This window comes from Xyrauchen texanus, chromosome 15, assembly GCF_025860055.1.
Source record: "Xyrauchen texanus isolate HMW12.3.18 chromosome 15, RBS_HiC_50CHRs, whole genome shotgun sequence".
Taxonomy (NCBI): domain Eukaryota; kingdom Metazoa; phylum Chordata; class Actinopteri; order Cypriniformes; family Catostomidae; genus Xyrauchen; species Xyrauchen texanus.
This window is the reverse complement of record NC_068290.1, coordinates 21,739,928-21,758,274: the sequence shown is the minus strand read 5'-3', so window position 1 is coordinate 21,758,274 and position 18,347 is coordinate 21,739,928. Positions and strand designations below refer to the sequence as shown.

The 18,347-nt window shown below is 39.4% G+C and overlaps 1 protein-coding gene across 1 annotated transcript; it reads left to right on the top strand.

The window, feature by feature from the left end:
* Window positions 1-11,137: 11,137 nt before the first annotated feature.
* si:dkey-29h14.10 (uncharacterized) lies at window positions 11,138-18,170 on the top strand. Its single transcript, XM_052144666.1, has 5 exons — window positions 11,138-11,246; window positions 11,473-11,736; window positions 11,854-11,904; window positions 16,509-16,646; window positions 16,988-18,170. The coding sequence occupies exons 1-5, from the start codon at window positions 11,219-11,221 to the stop codon at window positions 17,176-17,178; spliced, it is 672 nt and encodes a 223-aa protein (XP_052000626.1). The 5' UTR covers window positions 11,138-11,218; the 3' UTR covers window positions 17,179-18,170.
* Window positions 18,171-18,347: the final 177 nt, after the last annotated feature.

Here is an 18,347-nt window from a genome sequence, read left to right as displayed (position 1 = left end):
ATTACAAATCAAGCTCCAATTGATACTGGTACCACTGTTATCGCATTAAAAGAAGACTAAAGATGTAGTCAGTGCAGTACATTGCGACATTCAAAACTCTAAGCAGATTCTTCTGTAACAGTGCAATATGATAAGATTTTTAATCCTTTTTTACATCAGCACATTTGACATCCTTGACATGCTTTGTACAAACATCAACACAAAGAGAGCTGAGGTAGGCCAGTTGTGGTTCCAGAGCTGGTCTGTTTATGTCACTCCTCATCATGTGGTCCATTCATGGGCTCTAAAAGCACAAGTCAAACAACAATAGAACATTTTAATGTGGTAACACACTGGAATACAAGCCAGTGGATAATGAAGTTCAAGAATGTTTGTTAATTATATATATTTTTTTAAATGTATGTATATATGTAACGTACAGTATGTATATTACAAACATTTGTGCCTCATCTGCCTTAGAACTTATATAATACATTTAATCTATTCATATGGATGTGAAAGACAAAATTGGACAATAATGGGGCAACATCTGGTTTATACCAACCAAAAACAGATGCTAGATGAAATGTTACCACTATTCAATACAGCTTACATAGAGGGACATTCTCCCATTCAGAGTTTTGGATGATCCACTCAATTGCATCCCATCCTTATGACAAATATTGAGAGATTATTCACATTACAACTCAAATCTTATTATTTCAGCTTTGGTGATCACACCTTGAAAGCCCACTATACATGTAGAGTAATGCTACATACTATTAAATGTTTTTCATAATGCATGAAAGTACTAATACAATTACAAATGAAACTACTTCATGGCACTTCTCTGATTGTGTCACCAGAAAAACTAGGAACTGCTGCTGAAGTTCCCATTTATGCATGGAGTAGATAAAAAAATCCATCAAGGATTTTTAATCAGCAAATAACAACATGATGTTGAAAGGGATATTCCAACAGCTTAATATTTTGTCATTATTTTACAGAGTACATTGCAGGCATTCTGAATTTACCTTTTTTGCCTTGGCTGACATGGTTAGAGTCCCTCAAGGTAGCTGCTAAGGCTGAACCCCTTCACTGTGATAATCACTTCTTGGGTCAATACAGTGCTGTAGGAGTAATGCAGAAGTCATCTTCAACTCTGGTCATGATGTTATATTTAAAAGAGAAAATCAGAGCTCAAAGCTTTGTCACAGCTTTATAAATAGGCTAAAACTATAGGAAACAAGGTTCAGTAGCATTTGCTGGAAACAACTGGCAATAACTGTTACTGACTGTCCAGACAGAACTTGTTGCCTCCTTTCCAATGTTGTTATACATTTTCCATTTGTTATTTGTATCACTTTTTATTGCATTGCTTACAATTTGTACTGTTTGTACATATACTGTACATTCAAGTATCCAGAGATGACAAAAAACAATTAAGTGTTTATGAGTTGATTCACTTACACATCTGGATTTTCTGGATGAGGCCTTTAGACAAGTCTTTCATCAACAGATATTAAATTTCTTAGTGTTATCTGAAAGGAGAAATGCATTTCTTGAGTACAACCTAAAGTGAACATTGATACACATTTTAAGTTAATTTGTTTTACTTTTTATTTTTTTAAACGTGTTCCTTTTCTGTTCTGCACTTACATTTCTCATCTAGTACTTGTGAGCAATCACTTGTGTAATTGTAAGTTACATAAAATGTGTAATCCACAAAAAATTACTAACTGTTTCCTCTAAAATTGTAATCAGATTACTTTACTGATTACTTAATTGAAAAAGTAATTATATTACATTTATGAGACGCTTTTATCCAAAGCACTTATTGCAGGGACAATCCCCCTGGAGCACCCTGGAGTTAAGTGCCTTGCTCAAGGACACAATGGTGGTGGCTGTGGGGATTGAGCCAGCGACCTTCTGATTACTAGCTCAGCGCTTTAGCCCACTACACCACCACCACTCAATAACCCCCCTCACAATCCACTCTGACCAACATAAAGGGTACAAGGTTTGATTTGGGGTTCAGACATATGCTTGAGGTAACATTTAAATAAATGTCCAAATTGAATACGCTGGCCACTCTTGTCCAAATCATGTGCAAATGTGAAATAATGGGGTGTGACTTAACTTCTACGGTTTGTTTGATAGAAAGCTTTGTAATCGCGAAATAGGGGCAAGGATTCCTGTTCTATACAGAACCAGGGAGGGGCTCTTTCAGGTGGAAGCAACCAATGGGCCAAATGCCTGAGACCGATAATAAAACAAATCTAAGGGTAGGCCTAGCCCACCTATGTCAATCGGCCTATGTAATTTGTTTAACTGTAGTCTGGGATGTTTACCATTTCAAATGAAGGACTTTGCTATGCTGTCAAATTGCTTAAAATAAGAGAGGGGAACATCTGTAGCAGGTAGTTGAATTTTGGAAAACAGTTCATTTTAATAACATTAACCTTCTCAATCATCAATAAATGTAATGAAGCCCATCTGTCCACATCGCTCGAAAATCTTTTAATTAAAGGGCAAAATTAACTTTAACTAAATCACACAAATGTGCTGGGAATAAAATACCCAAATACTTAATGCCCTGTTTGATCCACTGGAAGGGGCCCGGCTGGAAGGCCGTTACCGGACAGTATGCTGTCAGAGCAGAAGCTTCAGTTTTAGATAAATTAAATTTGTATCCTGAGAACTTGGACAAGGAATTCATAATTCTGTGGAGGCAAGGCATAGATCTAGTAGGGTCAGAGACAAATAATAAAATATAATCAGCGTAAATCAGAAGTTTATGCGCCTCACCTCCCACCACCATCCTCCTTTCTTATCTTGGCTTCTAATGGTTCCAGCCTTCCAGGGCAAGACAGAACAATAATGGGGAAAGAGTGCAACCCTGCTGAGTGCCCCTATTCAGAGTAAAATAATCTGAAATTAATCCATTCAATTGTACCGCTGCTACAGTGTGTCTGTAAAGTAACTTAATACAACCAATGAATGTACTCCCGAACCCATACATTTCCAAAATCTTAAAAAGTTAATCCCATTCTACCTTATCAAATGGCTTTCGGCATCAAGTGAGATGGCAGCGACCAGAGACTGATCATTTGCTACTGACCACATGATATTAATGAAACACCTAATGTTATCAGAAGAGCTATGGTCCCGAATAAACCCCACCTGATCTATATGTATAAGAGATGTAGTGTAACTTTAAGCGACTTTACTTAATCAGTTAGCCAACATTTTTGACAAAATCTTTACATCTAGCTGGATCAGGGAAATTGGATAGTAACTTTTACACTCGCTTGGATCTTTGTCCTTTTTAAGAATCAGACTGCTCCGGGCTTGTGTCATGGTTGGCGGAAGCTTTCGATTCTTTAATAATTCCATATAAACTTCTAACAAAAGTGGAACCAATTCTGAAGCGTAAGATCTAAAAAATTCAGTGGCAAAACCGTCTGGCTCCGGAGCCTCTTAATTTCCTCGTCAAGCTCCTCCAAGTTTGTCTCAGAATCAAGAGAATTTGTTTCCACAGTCATCAATTTAGGGAGTTCTAATGGTTCCACAAAGTTTATAACATCCTCATCAGTAGACGAAGACGTGGTACTATAGAGATCAAGATAGAACTCTTTAAAAGCATTATTAATATCAATGGCTGAACAATTTCCCGCTGATATTAAGCCATTCAGTTTCATCGGATTGACAAACAATTGTTCAGTGACCAGGCTGTTATGAGTGCACCAGATTATGAAATCATTCTAATGTTCCTTACAAATATTCCACAAAAACTATCTCCAGCCAACAGGAGGCATAAGCACAAATATACAAAAATGGCACTGTACCGAAGCAGTCATTCCACAAGCAGTCATTCCACAAAACAAACTCCAGCCACTAGGCGGAGCCAATGCAAAAAGAAACAAAAATGGCACCCAGCTTCCTCAGACAATAGAGTCACTGAACAGCGAGTCAGTCCACTAATATAAGAAACATCAAATGGCTTACTCACTCCAAATTATTTATGAAGGAAAGTGCCAGTTTGGAACATGTAAATACTTTGCTGCCATCCATGGTTTACTCTCAGTTTGGCCGGAAACATCAGTGCAAAAGTGATCTTCCATTGATGTAAGAGTTTCTTACATTCCTTGAACCGATTCCGTTTCTCTCTTGTCTAATTCGCAAAGTCTGGGAACAAGAAAATATTGTGATTCTTCCAAGAAATCTTTTCTTTGCTCCTCGCCTGCCGCAACATGAGATCTTTATCGGATGATCTCAGAAATTTGGTCAGAATTGATCAGGGCCTGTCTCCCTCTGCAGATCCGCGAGCTGGGACTCTTTATGGCCTGTTATGTCGAGCAGACTCAGGAAGAGCTCATCAATGAATTTCACCTTATCTCTGCCTTCTTCATGTGCAGGAATTCCAACAATCTGTATGTTATTCCTTAGGCTTATATTTTCAAAATATTCCAGTTTTTCCAAAATGCATTCCGAGTCTGTTTTGGATGTGGTGGATTAGAGGATAATTCCCTTTCTAATGACTCCAGAGAATCGATCCGTTTCTCAACATCTGTCACCCTTGTGACCAACTCAGAGAATTTTGATTCCATCGCCATAATCGATCAAAGTATTACAGCGAGATCTTCCAAGTCAGCAACAACCTTTGTCAGCATCACCGAGATGTTGGACAGCTGACACTGAATTTCTTCTCCCAACGTGCCTTCCAAATCAATTCCCCAGCTCGCAGGGCCACCAGAGGCCTCAGCTTGAACAATTAAGTGTATTTTAATGTCTCCAGAGTCTGAGGATTTTTACCTCTTTGCCATGTTTACATCAAAGTGCAAGTATGTAACTGGGTGTATCGAATCTCACCGGATTATAACATGAAAATAATAAAAAAACTAGCAAAGTGCGCAGAGCTGGAGAGATTTGGAGAATCGTAATCGCCGGAATAACACCCGAATTGTTCGAATTCCTGAGGGAGCAGTGGGTCAGAATATGGTGGAATTCCTGGACGGGCTCTTTCCAAATCTGACTGACATAGCAGGCCATAAACTGGAAAATGAGCGAGCTCACAGGGTAGAGGTGAGACTGAGATCATCCAATAACGATCTTGTGTTACACGAGGCGAGGAGTAAAGGAAGTCTTTTCTTGGAATTACCACATAATATTTTTTCATCAGTCCATAAGATTTATTCTAGAATATAAATGTTTTATTTATCTAAGTCCCTCATTTAATCTATTGTTGATTGCTCAATTGAAAACATTTTAGTCTCAGATCACGCCCTGGTGAGTTTAGAGGTATTGCCACATACGGAGAAATAGAAATCATATAGTTGGTACTTTAATGTTTCCCTTTTGCAAAATCCTGAATTGCAACAAAGGCTGAAATCAATGTTTATATGGAGACCAACTGGTCCTTAGTATCCTCTGTGGACATGGCATGGGAGGCACTTAAGGCATTTCTGAGGGGGCGGATCATACAGTATGCCTCATTCACCAAGAAATCCAAAGCACAAGTACTTGTGGAGTTGGAAGGGAATATTAAACATGCCAAGGCAGAGCTGAAGAGCCAAATGTCATCAGGTCAGAGAACTGACCTGATTGAAATACAGATATAATACTATTTTGTCACAGAAGGAGGAGTTTTGGCTATTCAGGGCAAGACAGTCATACTTTAAGTCGGGGGACAAAGCAGGGAAACTTTTGGCTAGATATATAAAGCAGAGAGAGTCTTTTTCTACCATTCCCTCAGTTCTCACATTCATTCAGTGAAATCTGCTGGAGGTGAAATTGTTACCTCGTCCATTAATATTAATAATGCTTTTAAATAATTCTATCTTGATCTCTATAGCTCCACATCTTCATCTACTGATGAAGATATTAGAACCTTTGTGGAACCATTAGAACTCCCTAAACTGATGACTGAGCAAAGAAATTCTCATGATTCTGAGATAAACTTGTAGGAGCTTGGCGAGATAATTAAGGGCTTGCCTACAGGCAAGGCTCTGGGGCCAGATGGCTTTGAAGCCGAATGTCCCCCTCTCTTATTTCAAGTAATTTGATAGCATAGCGAAGTCCTTCATTTGGAATGTCAAGTGTCCTAGATTACATTTTAATAAGTTACAGTGGCAGCAGGGGCATGGCCAAGCGTCCGCCTGGAGAGAGAGAAAGCGGTAAGAGCGCTTACACCTGAGCTAAATTATGTCTAACACCTGTCTCTAATTCCAGTGAGCATGGGGAGAGCGGCATATAAACGGCCACGCCACCCCAGAGAGGGAGAGAGAGAACGACGAGAGAACGAGTGACCAGTGACTGGCAAGTCTTTTTAAATGTTTATTGTGAAGCTGAAGAGTTTATATTGAAGTTTATACGTACTGTGAAGCTGAAGTCTCAGAGAAGTTTATGTTGACAAAGTTTGTGTGACACTGATCTGATTGAACTGAGAAAAGCTCTGAGAAGACTGCACGCAGGGTGTTGAAGGCAGAGAAATCAAGAGCCTTACTTGACTGCATCATTGCTCTCCATCTCCTCCCTTCCATCTCCAAACTTGGAGTTCTTACACTGGTGCCGAAACCCGGGATCTGGAAGTATGCTCCATGGAGTTCTCCCAGTTGGCCGAGGCCCTCCATTCCCTTGCCAGCCTACATCAGAGCCACCAACAATCCCTGCTTCAGCTGCACCAGGACCAGGATCGCTGATTCTTTGAGATCATGCGAGCTCAAGCAGAGGACCGGCATGCGATCTGGAGCCTTCTCGACCAGGAGAGAGTCCCGGCCACGACCCGGACAACCACAGCCCCCTGCCCCATCCCACACTCCTGAAGATGGGTGCAGAAGACGACGTGGAGGCTTTCCTTGATCTGTTCGAGTGGACCGCTGAGATCTGGAGCTGGTCGCGTGACCAGTGGGCTGGCTCCTTCCGCTCTTGTCCTGGGAAGCCCAGCTTGGTACTCAACAACTGCCGGCAGCTAACCTTCTGGCCTATGCTGACCTGAAAAAGGCCATCCTACACCGGGTGGGTCGGAATCCGGAGCAGTACCGTAAGCTCTTCCGGTCCCTGAAGCTGGGGAAGTCCGACTGCCTGTTTGCCTTCTCCCGACGGTTCCGAGACGCATTCCGGAAATGGCTGCTGGCGGGGAACCGCGATGTCGTGGGAGTAGTCAATCAGGTGGTACTGGAGCAGCTAATCCTTTGTCTGATAAAGGGAAAGGCGGAGTGGGTCCAGTGCCACCGCCAGGCATCGCTGGAGGAAGCTGTCCAGCTTGTGGAACACAATATGGCGGAAAGCAAATCTCCACACACTGGGGCAACTAACACAGGAGAATTTGCTCCAAGTTCAAGAACGTACTGAATATCATTCTTGCTATTTGAAGGTCCCTCCTCCCAAGATCGGCTGTATAACAGGGGAACTCAGCTGCAGGAATTTGTACCGGGAGATAAGGTACTTATTACTACCCACACCGAGCTCCAAATTACTCACCAAGTGGTAAGGACCTTTTGAGGTCACACGAGTCAGGGAACTCGATTATGAGTTAAAATGAACCGATAGAGGGGGCGCACATCAAATATATCACCTCAACCTCCTGAAATTATTGAAGGAGGCGGTCCCTGTGACGTTGCCTACAGTAGTTCCGGAGAGGGCGGAGCTCAGCCCGGAGGTAAACACAAAACCTAATAATAACACTCCGGTCACTTGCGGAGACCACCTCTCACCATATCAGCTCGCAGGGGTTGCTGAGTTGCAACAAGAATTTGTAGATGTGTTCTCTCCGACATACCGGGTCGTACGAACCACAACCAGCACCGCATCGAGACCAAACCGAGAGTGGTGGTACGTAGACGTCCCTATCGCTTGCCCGAGTACAAAAATAAAATAGTTAGGGAAGAATTGGATACGATGCTTGATATGGGGGTAATAGAGGAATCCCACAGCGATCAGGCCAGTCTAGTTGTTCTAGTTACTAAGAGCGACGGTTGTGTACGGTTCTGTTTGGATTATAGAAAAGTAAATCTCGGTGTCTAAATTTGATACACGATGCGCCGCATTGATGAGTCGGTTAGGTATTGCTCGATTTTATTCGACATTGGATTTGACAAAGGGTTATTAGCAGATCCCCTTGACACCAATTTCCAGCGAAAAAACAGCCTTCTCCATTGCACCAGTTTGTGACAATTCCGTTCGGTTTGTTTGGGGCCCCGGCTACATTTCAGCGCCTCATGGACCGAATCTTCAGACCGCATACAGCTTGCGTCACTGCCTACTTGGATGATATTATCATTTATAGCAATGATTGGCTGTGGCACATGCAGCATCTGAGGGCAGTCCTGAGAGAAGTTTTTACCCCTATTTCGCAATTGCAAAGCCTTTCTGTCAAACTTATCTGTGAAGTTAAGTTACACCCCGTTATCTCGCATTTGAACTTGGTATGGAAAAAGTTTCCAGAGTGTTTAATTCTGACATTTATTCAAATTTTGCATCAAGCATATGACTGAACCCCAAAAAATATTTTAATAAGTCCTCTTTCTGCTGGTCAGAGTGGATTGTGAGGGGGGGTTACTACTCTCTGTGGAATGTTGAGATCTTTAGAAAATTTTGTTCAATATTTTGGGATTCCCAGATCTCTGCTCTATAGGTATTTACAGCTGCGCCACCTGCTATTTACTGTTTTTGGGAGTAGGACACTCCCCTCTAAAGTGGCAGATACTCTGGGAGAGGTGATTACTGTTTTTGGAAAAGGTTATGAAGCATCAGTTTATTACTCCCTGACAATTTTTGGTCAAATCTGCATCTAGAGATGCAAGGGTGTGCCTTATGCAATTCAAGATAAAAAATATTTAAAATCTACATGAATAAAACACTTTTGCTAAAATTGTGTATTGATCTTTAATTGTGTAAAACAATGTTCATGATGAAATAGTGTTCTATTAACATGTCATGATTTAGTGTTTCAGTTATGTAACGTTATTCAAAAGTAAGACCAAAAATGCCATTGTCTCATAATTAAGGGAGCTTCCAATAGCGTTCATATGTCCCTCATGATTAACATATTATCTCTGTATACCTGATGATGAACTAAATTTCACAGACCACATTTCAAAAACTGCAAGGTCATGCAGATTTACACTACAATATCAGGAAGATAAGACCCTTCCTCTCTGTACCTGCCACACAACTGCTCGTTCTGTCCCTTGTCATAACTAGACTGGACTACTGTAACGCTCTCATTGCAGGCCTTCCTGCATGTGCTATTAGACCTCTCCAAATGATCCAGAATGCAGCAGCACGTCTGGTCTTTAATGAACCTAAGAGAGCACATGTTACACCACTTTTTGTCTCTCTCCACTGGCTGCCGGTTCATGCACGTATTAAATTCAAGGCCCTGATGCTGGCATACAAAACAGTCACTGGGTCTGCTCCAGCATACCTAAAAACATTTATGCGGAGCTACGTTCCCACCAGAAGCCTGCGGTCGGCTAAGGAACGTCACATTGTCGTACCAAAACAAAGAGGCACCAAAACACTTTCCCAGACTTTCAGTTTCATCATACCACGGTGGTGGAATGACCTTCCCAACTCAATCCGGGAAGCTAACTCACTCTCTATCTTCAAAAAACGGCTAAAAACACATCTTTTCCAAAAGCACCTAACCGGTCACTAAAAAAAAATATTTATTTACATTTCTTGTTGCACTTAAATCTGTTTTGTATACTATTCTGATGATAGTGAAACTTTGTAATATGGCACTTTTTGTACCACTGTCTCCCTAAGATGATTCACTGATGTTTTTCCTCTTTTTTAAGTCGCTTTGGATAAAAGCGTCTGCCAAATGAATAAATGTAAATGTAAATGTAGACCTGTCCCCACAGACTAATTGTAGCGATATAGGGACAAGCGCATGGAGAAGCATAATGCCTAACCGCTCTGACAACCCCTGGAAGGCCCAACTCCGTGCTGAGGAGCCGATGACTGTGAAGACGTCCATTTTTGTCCAAGTTCCTATCAAGAACATTCACTCCAACAACACTAGGGTTCATTGGATTGGTATACTTCCTAATTGCTGCTTTGATCACTGTCTCCCAAGGATAGCTGTGTGAATACATAGACCACATGGGCAAAAAGTCATAGCGTGCAGTGGCTTAAGAGGAGGTGGTTAGTGTGAGCTCTAACAATGACCTCACCAGACACCAGTATACCACATTCAAGGGAAATTTAGCATAAATAGGAGCAGCGAGAGGTTTTGCAAGTGAAGTTATTGAGGACTATTACACCGGTGCACTGCTGCATGTCCATCCTATTATCAACAATGAGCATCATAACAACAGACTGTGGGACCTTAAAATAGAGGTTTGTTCGAGATCATTAATTGCCTCATACTGAATTTTTGGAGTGAAACTCATGACAACATTAAAAAAGAAAAGGGAAACTAGGAAATATATTGTTTTTACACAATTCTGTTTTGGGGTGTGATGAAATACACATTAGTCTTCATATTATACAATTCATATTCCTTAATATTACAATATTTTTACATAATATTGACTATTAGAAAAACATTTCATTTTCACCTGCCTCGAGATGTCTAGTAACATTTATCTGAAAACATAATTATTCGTCCTTTGTAATAATGACATGCATCCAGACGAAACTGGACTGTTGTTATCATACGGTCATAATTTCACTCTTTGCTTCCATTTCACCGGCCTGTAGCACTGTCTAATTCGATGCTCATCAGATTAAGTACAACGAAACCTCACTATTATAACGGCTACAACCAATAAAGAACAAGTTTGAAGCAACTTATTGATTCTATACCTGATGCTTTTTAATCAGTGCTGCGTTGCAAACGTACAAAAGTAAACTTTGCGGCTGATGCAGTTAAGATTAATTTGCATACAATGTACACGCGTGATTATTTTAGTAACACAATTACCGGAATGACACTTTCATTTGGGTGGTAACGACATTCACGCTGCTAGCCTATATGTGTGCCACTAACAGAATTGTATTTACCAAGTATTAAGTACAAATAACTCGTTTTGTTGTTCACTTGACATTAAGAATTGCGGTGAAGCAAAATGACACATGCACAAAGGGGAATTCACCTCGGGAAATTACATTTTTAAAGCGCATGCGCTCTGGTAGGTACGGATATGAACTGTACTGGTGTTTCGTTTTCACATTACATCAGATTAGAGCTTTACGTTGAGTTGTTTGGTGTTGTTTGTGACTGCTGTAGATGGACGTCTCGTTTGTTATATCGTCTGGTAAGTTTTGAACTCACAGCCCCACATTTCGTTATTCCACATTAATATTTTCTGTTTTTACAAAATAGTAAAGAATGTGAGAACAAGGAACTGCAACAAAGCCGTTATTATCGCTTGCATTTTTGCATTTCAGTCATAAAACCAATGTAATAAACACTATATATGCTTATAAATGTTATATGTTATACTAATGACATTATTTCTCGCTTGTTATCTTTCCCAACAGAAAAACGATTGAAGCTATATTTAAGCTCTCTAAGTAGGTGTATGACAGAGTATTTAGTTCAAAGGATGTCCAGTTGTTTGTGCCAGTCACGCACAATCACGGCGTATGAGGCTCAGGTTGTCACATCGCAGGCCACTGACAGGCAGAAAGCATCCATGCTGATACAGATTGTCATCAAAAAAGGTCGCAATGCATGCAGCTTGTTCTTCAGTTGCCTCGGATTTTGTGACCCGGCGTTGTATGAGAGTGTTACAGGATGTCCAGGTTAAACAACTTGTCAAAGATCAACACTCCCATCAAATAGACCTGTATTTCTGTGTAATGTGTATATTAATTTGTATTATTCTTTCATTTTCTTTCTTTCATGCATTTGCCATTCAGTACACAAAAGTCATGAGGACCATCACCATTCAGAGGACATCCCATTGTCAGGTAGACATTCTTGCTTGTTTTGCTTGACTATTTGTGACTGATACCCAAATACTAAAGTACTCCAAATATTTGCTTCTGTTTTACTGTATTAACATGCAAGTTTTTCTTAACATTTGACTTGAGCTGCATACACACACTTAAAAAATATTTTAGCCTATTATTAAGATTTACGCATGCATTACAATTCAGAACAAAATTCCATTAAATTCAATTGTGTAATGTATAACAAAAGTTGTGTGAAATGTGTAAAGCTTATATATACACCTGTAGCGAATCAGCTCTATGAAATATTAATAATCAATCATAACTTGTTATAATCGATCATGAATATTTGGATCAGTTAATCGGGTTAACTTGATGTAGCTACATTAACATTACAACCAAATACTCGGTTCATCCCGTGAACACTCAATATTGGTTATTAATTAATTAATTAATTAATTAATAGAAATGTACATTTCCGGGGCAGGGAAATGTCTTTCTTACTACGTATTAAGAGCAAGTAGTCAAAATCTATGATTAGTGACTTTAGATATGAGCTTGAGACACAGACAACTTTACATGTGACATGAACAAGACTTTATTAACTAGACTAAACATTTAAACTACTCTAACATACATATACATACATTCATACAGTTTACCAAGGGAAAGAGGGCTGAAGCAGAATACAGGAAGGCAAGAAGTTATAGTATTGTTTGAAATTCAGCAGATCAACAGCCTGAGCAAACCATCATATTAGTTCTGACACGCCCTTTTTAGAAAGGGGTTAAGGATACTTAATGTATCAAATAATGAGACTAAGTTTGATACTTGCATGTCCCATTTGAATTAAACTGTCCTGATGCAATTTGTTGATGGCTTGAGTTGATCTTTGATGATGTTGTCTTGATGAGAGAGAGAACCAGTGGGAGTCAGAGACAAGGCCGTAGCCTGGCGCACGCTTGGGAGTCCTTTGGGCCTTCTAGTTCAGCATCATTCAGCAAGAGAGTGAGAGAGCACAAGGCTCAGAGGACCAGAAAACAGGAGAGGCAGGAAGCAAGAGCGAGAGAGCTAAGAGAGGGCTAAGAGAGCGAAGAGATAAGAGAAGAGATAAAAGAGTGCGAGGAAGTGGGCGCAGCAATTTTATACCCTTAGAAAACATGTCCCACCTCTCATTGGCTCGACCAATAAGAAGGGTTTGAGTTCTAGGCGGGAATTTGGTTTATTGCTCTTTGTTGTAAAATTGCCCATTGCATGTGCAAGAAAGAAAATAGGAAATATACTTGTAATACTAATATGTTGTTGTTATCGACATATCATGTACACAGTCATTTCAATCTTCAAAATACCAAGTTATAGAGACCAAATATGACACACATATGATTTTGGTTAACCATAGTATGCAAAGTCTGAAACATTAACCCATTAGAGTTTGCAAGAAACATAGATCAAGCAACATTTAAGGGAAATTGTGAGATGGCACATTAGATACATGTCAATATTTTTATCACATGGATTATATATATATATAGCATATATAGGATTAAAAGGTGTCATTTCTCCTTCTCAGTAAGAAAGCAGTGAGCTTCAGCAGTCTGAGCATTCCTTTGGGGGGGTCGTAAAAGTCCCCTTTCTTTGGGCAGGAGAATGATTCCTTTGTTCCGTCACGGCTCATTTGCATGTTTCTTATGACCGGGTCTGGCTTTGGTTTGAATAACTCAAAAGATTGTTAATACCTAGCAGAACACCATTCTAAGGTAATGTTATATTTATATTCAACTAGGACAAGTCGTAAGGTTTAATTTGATACCAAGGAACGTGTATTTAGTACACTTAGAAAGGAATATACACTCTTCGGCTATTAAATATGAGGCCTCAGAGTTTAAAACATACAACGAAACAGTTCTAACGAGTTTGATATACCTCAGAAATACACAACATACAGGGATTACACGTATTTCATTAGCAATATGCAGTTCTGTGTTTAACTGAAAAACACACACACACACATTGTTGCGTTCAAAGTTTCCCCTTCCTGTCCACACGATAAGCACGTGGTGAGCATGCGGATGTCACATGCGGTTCTCTGTCAATAGTTCATTGTCTCTTTGTCAATACATTTATTGTGCTTGTGGAGACTAGTTGGCGCTATTTCAGTAATTAGGGGAGTTTCAACAGTAAGTTCTTGTTTGTTCGGAACCTGCCGAGTTAATGATTCCTTCATTGATTCCCCCAGTCGCTACACACCGATCAGCCACAACAGTAAAACCACCTGCCTAATATTGTGTAGTTCTCCCTCGTGCTGCCAAAACACTTTATTTTAGTCTATAGGACAGATCATTATTTCAAGCTCGATTACACTTACTTTTAGAGTCTGCAGAGTGCTAGATGGCGTATCAAGCAGCTAAGGTCAAGATTTACAGGAACAAATGACTTAAATATTGACCAGTTTCTCACCCACACCTAGAAGTTGTACATTTGTTTTTGGCACACCCTGTTCATTTACAAACAAAATTGTAAAAATATATGTAGATAAATATAGCCTTAATAATTGCTGTATTTGTGTATTAATTATATTTATTATTATATTTACAGTGAGGAAAATAAGTATTTGAACACCCTGCTATTTTGCAAGTTCTCCCACTTAGAAATCATGGAGGGGTCTGAAATTGTCATCGTAGGTGCATGTCCACTGTGAGAGACATAATCTAAAAAAAAAAATCCAGAAATCACAATGTATGATTTTTTAACTATTTATTTGTATGATACAGCTGCAAATAAGTATTTGAACACCTGAGAAAATCAATGTTAATATTTGGTACAGTAGCCTTTGTTTGCAATTACAGAGGTCAAACGTTTCCTGTAGTTTTTCACCAGGTTTGCACACACTGCAGGAGGGATTTTGGCCCACTCCTCCACACAGATCTTCTCTAGATCAGTCAGGTTTCTGGGCTGTCAGCTGAGAAACATGGAGTTTGAGCTCCCTCCAAAGATTCTCTATTGGGTTTAGGTCTGGAGACTGGCTAGGCCACGCCAGAACCTTGATATGCTTCTTACAGAGCCACTCCTTGGTTATCCTGGCTGTGTGCTTCGGGTCATTGTCATGTTGGAAGACCCAGCCTCGACCCATCTTCAATGCTCTAACTGAGGGAAGGAGGTTGTTCCCCAAAACCTCGCAATACATGGCCCCGGTCATCCTCTCCTTAATACAGTGCAGTCAGCCCTGTCCCATGTGCAGAAAAACACCCCCAAAGCATGATGCTACCACCCCCATGCTTCACAGTAGGGATGGTGTTCTTGGGATGGTACTCATCATTCTTCTTCCTCCAAACACGGTTAGTGGAATTATGACCAAAAAGTTCTATTTTGGTCTCATCTGACCACATGACTTTCTCCCATGACTCCTCTGGATCATCCAAATGGTCATTGGCAAACTTAAGACGGGCCTTGACATGTGCTGGTTTAAGTAGGGGAACCTTCCGTGCCATGCATGATTTCAAACCATGACGTCTTAGTGTATTACCAACAGTAACCTTGGAAACGGTGGTCCCAGCTCTTTTCAGGTCATTGACCAGCTCCTCCTCTGTAGTTCTGGGCTGTTTTCTCACCTTTCTTAGGATCATTGAGACCACACGAGGTGAGATCTTGCATGGAGCCCCAGTCCGAGGGAGATTGACAGTCATGTTTAGCTTCTTCCATTTTCTAATGATTGCTCCAACAGTGGACCTTTTTCACCAAGCTGCTTGGCAATTTCCCGTAGCCCTTTCCAGCCTTGTGGAGGTGTACAATTTTGTCTCTAGTGTCTTTGGACAGCTCTTTGGTCTTGGTCATGTTAGTAGTTGGATTCTTACTGATTGTATGGGGTGGACAGGTGTCTTTATGCACCTAATGACCTCAAATAGGTGCATCTAATTTAGGATAATAAATGGAGTGGAGGTGGACATTTTAAAGGCAGACTAACAGGTCTTTGAGGGTCAGAATTCTAGCTGATAGACAGGTGTTCAAATACTTATTTGCAGCTGTATCATACAAATAAATAGTTAAAAATCATACATTGTGATTTCTGGATTTTTTTTTTTAGATTATGTCTCTCACAGTGGACATGCACCTACGATGACAATTTTAGACCCCTCCATGTTTTCTAAGTGGGAGAACTTGCAAAATAGCAGGGTGTTCAAATACTTATTTTCCTCACTGTATATTCATTCCTTGTGTTCATTTAGTGGAAACACTATGAAAAACGTGCATTAATTTTCTTTATTTAGATTTTTATTACAATAAACATTTTTAATGTACTTGGCTACTAGAAATTCAGAATAATTGGCTGTTAAAAATTATTTTAAAATGATGATATAAAATCACTTTTATGTAATTTCCCTGGTTGTGTGCCGAAAGGGACCCCCCATCTGGACAGTTGCTTGGGGCCCCTGAAATCATAACCCTGGCCCTGAGACCACCAATTTCTCACACACCTTTAGTATAAAAGTTATTATAATGGAAACTGCTCACTTTCTTACTTCCCAAAGTAGTAGTGACTACGTAATTGCTTTGTATTTCTGTTTCACATGTGTTGTACTGGTGCTCTTACAATTGTCTTTTGTTTTTGTCTTCTTGTTTTATAGAAAAACAAGGGCCACATCCACCTTGTATTATAAACCTACAAAACTCTTCCCTCACCAACTGCATTATTGGGAACAATAACAGCCAATGCATTACCTGTGACCAGCATTGTTTGCTTTCTCAGAATGATACAATTAATGGTAAGAGGTTTTGAAATTAAGGCAAATTATCTGCTTGTCTTGCTCCTCAAAACAAAAATACTTCACACTTAACAGTGTACTTATACTAATATATTAATTTATACAAAGAATACTGTAAGTACTTATATTGTATAATACTTATATTACTATAATATAATTGAACAATTGTATAGTATACTTTATGTAAATAGAAATACATTATAAATAAGCTGTTATATATAAATTCTTAATGACATGATCTTGATCTTATTTTTTGGATTCCGTTATGTATGATCATACATAATCAATACATAATGTTGTATTAATACATACAAATTAATGATCACGATTTTTTTAAACAGTAGATGAAATGGAAGATAGTCAGAGCCATGACCCCATAATCCCAACGCAGGACACGCTGAGTGGCAACAGCATTAATGTGAAGAGCTCCCATCTAGAGTATATCATCATAGGGGACCACAACAGCATGGTTGTCAGCAATAGCTCAGAAGCTGACGAATATACAGAGATTGCACCAAATATGGATGGTTAAGTTGCAGTTTGTCAACTCTTCTTAATGGGCCAGACACATGATTCTACACTGAAGAGGTCTTGCATGAAGGATCATGTACAACCCCATGTTCAGGTGCTTAACATGTACTGCCAAATATTGACTCATTGAAACATTATCCTTTATGAATTGTTCTGAACATGTGTGACTTGATGTGGCAATGTTATTTAATACTGCCCTGCTTGCTACTGAACATAACTGTTTCACAGTACTTTGAGACTAATGTTGTAATGGGTACATCAATGTTAGTCTTCAAAAGAAATGTCAGGAATTATATTCCATTTAACAACAAACACTGCAATTAGTTATGCAGTCACTATTAAGCTTTCCTTGATCTTATATAAATGTTGCTTCCAGTCTTGTTTTCAATGATATTTGTAACCGTAAAATCTATTGATTTATGACAGACTATCCAGATGTTTCAATAGTTATTCTGTATTTACTTCTCAGGGTATTCCCATAAGAATAGTTATGGTGCTAATATGTTTTTGAATGTTGGTTCAGGGAGACTTTTCTTCTGTACTGTGTGGGTTGGGCTCCTGTTCAGCTGAACAATGTTAATCCTGTGGACTTTCTGAATGTTCTGTATTTTTATATTATGTATTTGGAATGCACTTTGACACAGTGTTGACTGATGATGGCTGAGGCCTAATGTGGATGATACCTGTTGATATAGTCTTTACACTTAATCTTATTATGCCACTTATCTATTATTAAGTCCTTGTTATTTGCAGTACTAGAGGAACAGTGCCATTTAGGTGTAATGTAAGTAAATGTGAATGTATTTGTAAAATGTTATTAGTTTTATTAAAAAAAACATAATTTATATATTTCTACATTTCTTTTTTTAATGCTATGAAACTTGATATGTCATGTTTTAGATTAAGCATTGTTTGTATAGGCATCTAGTATTAAAGCTATGACCGCATAATTTGTTTTGTAAAAGTGTCTTCACATTAAACAATAAAATATAAAAGGGGTATGCATTTATTTTTGCTCATTTAATCAACAGCTCAAATATAAAGAAGTGTCATGCCCATTCAAAACTAGGTGCATGACGCCCCTACAAACTGGTGTCAATTTGAACACTCAAAAATCATACCATTTCCTGTTTTACTTTATCAAGCCAGGCCACGTGACATTTCCTTCAA